Raw genomic sequence first — 2,995 nt, 5'->3', positions numbered from 1 at the left:
AAGCCGGCGAAAATGACGACGAGTTTCAAACTCAGCTCGCGCACCAGCTGATGAAGTACGCCCCCTTACTCAGCTCGCGCACCAGCTGATGAAGTACGTCCCCTTACTTTTTTAAGGCTAATCAAGACAGCTTATTTTAATTTGACTTTGGAAAGTACCAAACACGACGCAGACGTCAGAGGTCAGCTCATCACCATTAGCTTCAGCTTCTCACAGCCTTGCTCGTCTCCATGGGACAGCTGTGACGGCAACCGACCAATAATCCGTTTCAGCGGAAGATCATCTGCCTCATATCATTGAGAAGCGTTACGACAGCGAACCTGCCTCTACAGCAAAGAAAATAAAGGCCAAGAGTGTGCCAGGTCGTATGCAGTCATGAGGCTTGAGCAATATTGCCGTAGTGTAACCTCAAATTTCACGCCTTCTTGGGTTGAGGGTGAGCTTTTCCACGTAAATGTGGACCAATCCATGATCATCGAACAATGCCGATGAAAGCTGGCTCTTTAACGGCTGACTCTGAAAAGCTCTCTCGATTAGGATAGCGCGCAACCTCTTACCGGGGTTAACGGCGGGAATCCGCGGCTGAGATGAACCAGTCATCGTATTTGATGTATCAGCTTTGCTGCCATATTCGAGTAACCCCCAGAGGTTCAAATTGCGTTGCTGCTTTTAAGCAAAGGTTACCAGCCCAGCTACGGAGAAAGTTGGCGACATCGTATTATCTACACGAAAAATCTTCACTTCCAGCTGGCTCTCTAGAGTGGGATCACTGTACGGCTGCAATACGTCCACGTAGAACACTGGATGTGTTTGCAATCATGTAAAGATATTGAAGGTACAACTCAATCCTTTGAAATTACAATCGTGAACAGCTCGATTTAGCGCAGTGGCAACCCGTTTTCATTTACGGCTGACACTGCATGTGTAGATAATTAATTGCATTCCGTAAAAGGTGTTGGTTAAAAGTAAATCTTGCCTTTCTGTGTCTGTAGCCGGCCACTGGCATCAGCGTGTTGTTGTTGTTGTTTGTATAGACTGTAAGCTAACGTGTCTCGATCCCTGCGCATGACGATCAAATTCATCGCAATAAAGGCATCTATTTCACTGCAAAGAAAAGAAGGGCTAATAAAAGCAAGTCAATTTTGATCGACAGCCCCCAGCAAAGATTGGTGCCGCTACGCGGCATTGTCAAAAGCACCCGAGCTTTCTATTAGTCATTCATGTAAAATGAAGTAAAGTCTGTTATTTCATGTACTACAAATAATTAGCGCGAAGTCAATGAAGACGAGCATCTCACACCAGCACCGCGGTCTTGCCGCGCGAGTGCTTTGGCAAAATCCACCACAGTGCGTCTCACGCGTTCTCTATGACCACCCCCTTGCAAATGACCAGCGGATGATATGTACAATCTAATGTCAAGCACCATGTACAATGTCTGCCAATTATTTGCTGTATAGAAGGATCTCTATCCAATACAATGACTATCAATAATCCATGTTGGCATAATCTTCAGCTTCAACTTACCCTCATCGGTCACGCTATCGCTGAGAGCAGCAAGTTAGTTCATCTTGATCAGACGATCCACAATAACCACTAGCTTGGTATTTAAAGAACGCGTCTATTCAATGACCAAAATTGAATTTAATTTTTATGGACTGTCATATTCTACCGGAGCCGAACGGTAAACTATAGAGATTGCCGCATGCATCGACAGTATAGTCCGTAATTACTGATGATACATATTGAACTACCAATTTATAGCGTTTACAGAGCAGTATTTTTTTTCCAAAATTGTTACCGAAAGGGGTATCATGTGTCTCGTACAATTTTGTGTACCTGAGGTTCTCATCGTATAGCACTACTTTCTTGTGGGTCAATGCTGTGACAAATTTATGGGTAAGGCATAGTGGTGCAAACGTGCTATACGTGCTCCGACAGGCGGTGAGTTTTACTAAATTATATTTAGCAGTCCAACACTTTGCTTCTGACCGGTACGCTGTACTTATCGCCTGGTCAATCGGCGACCTCACCATTGTAAGATGCGACAGTCAAATGCCGGGGCTACGCGAAGTCGCGTTCGCTATCTTACTACGCTGAACTATTACCTCAAAGATGCACTCGACAATGAATATTGACCATAGAGATGTGCTGATGGCGTCGCTGTGTACATTCTGTATAGAGCAAAAACAGCTCAGAGCCATTCAGGTGTAGAATTTCTATGAAAAATGCGTTTTAATTGCAAGTAGCCCTTTGCTAGAACACGGTAGCTCTGCTCACAATATGTCAGCTGATGAGACTCGAACGCGAACACGCCTATTGACATTTGCTTGAAGAGAGGCACATCATTTTAAAAAGTCAAGGCGTAACAGACGATATGGAAAGGCTATTAGAAGAGTCAGAATCAAGGCATACATGAGGCTTGCCTTCACAGCTACAAAGGTGACCTCTCCTGTCAAATTCACAGTACCATTTGACATGCGTTTTAGGAGACTAATGAAGAGCCGTGCAATGTCAGCATAGTTTGCACTGTACTAATGAAAGTCGTTAATCCGATCGAGCAGCTACATCAGGTCTTTTTGGGAGGCGGACTCGGTCAATCTACAATTGTCTTACCGCATTCTACCCGCAAGTCTAAATTTACAATGAAAAAACGCAAAGATGGGATCTCATGGGTGCCAAATGCACTCCTGTTTATATTGGCAAATTGCATCTTCAAACGAAAACGCTCAATCGCTGCTCACAAGTTCGATATGCGGTTGTCCAAGTATGCCCATGCTCTGCACAATTATAGTCATTTATATCATCGAAATAAGCTTTTTGTAATTGATGCAAAAGGAAGACTCATTTCAGTAAGCGAATGTCGCTGATACCCATTAGTATTATAAAATAATCAAAAGAGATATCAAGAGCGCTGAGTAGGTGCAGCTGATTATGCTGTTCAGCAGCACATCCATTTGAAAAACGAATTTCGCGCCAAAGCCGTTGTTGCATTTGG

The 2,995-nt window shown here is 43.9% G+C and overlaps 1 protein-coding gene across 1 annotated transcript in view; it reads right to left on the bottom strand.

Annotated features, from left to right (window-relative positions):
- Window positions 1-2,929: 2,929 nt before the first annotated feature.
- PHALS_00993 (WGR domain) overlaps window positions 2,930-2,995 on the bottom strand; it is a gene marked incomplete at both ends in the record, with an annotated part of 464 nt that continues 398 nt past the window's right edge. Inside the window, one exon of the mRNA XM_024730772.1 lies at window positions 2,930-2,934. Within this exon, the coding sequence (XP_024581016.1) occupies window positions 2,930-2,934 (5 nt within the window). The remainder of the gene's footprint in view (window positions 2,935-2,995) is intronic.

The sequence above is a fragment of the Plasmopara halstedii genome, assembly GCF_900000015.1.
Source record: "Plasmopara halstedii genome assembly, contig: Scaffold_1211, whole genome shotgun sequence".
Taxonomy (NCBI): Eukaryota; Oomycota; class Peronosporomycetes; order Peronosporales; family Peronosporaceae; genus Plasmopara; species Plasmopara halstedii.
This window is presented reverse-complemented; position numbering and strand designations above follow the sequence as displayed.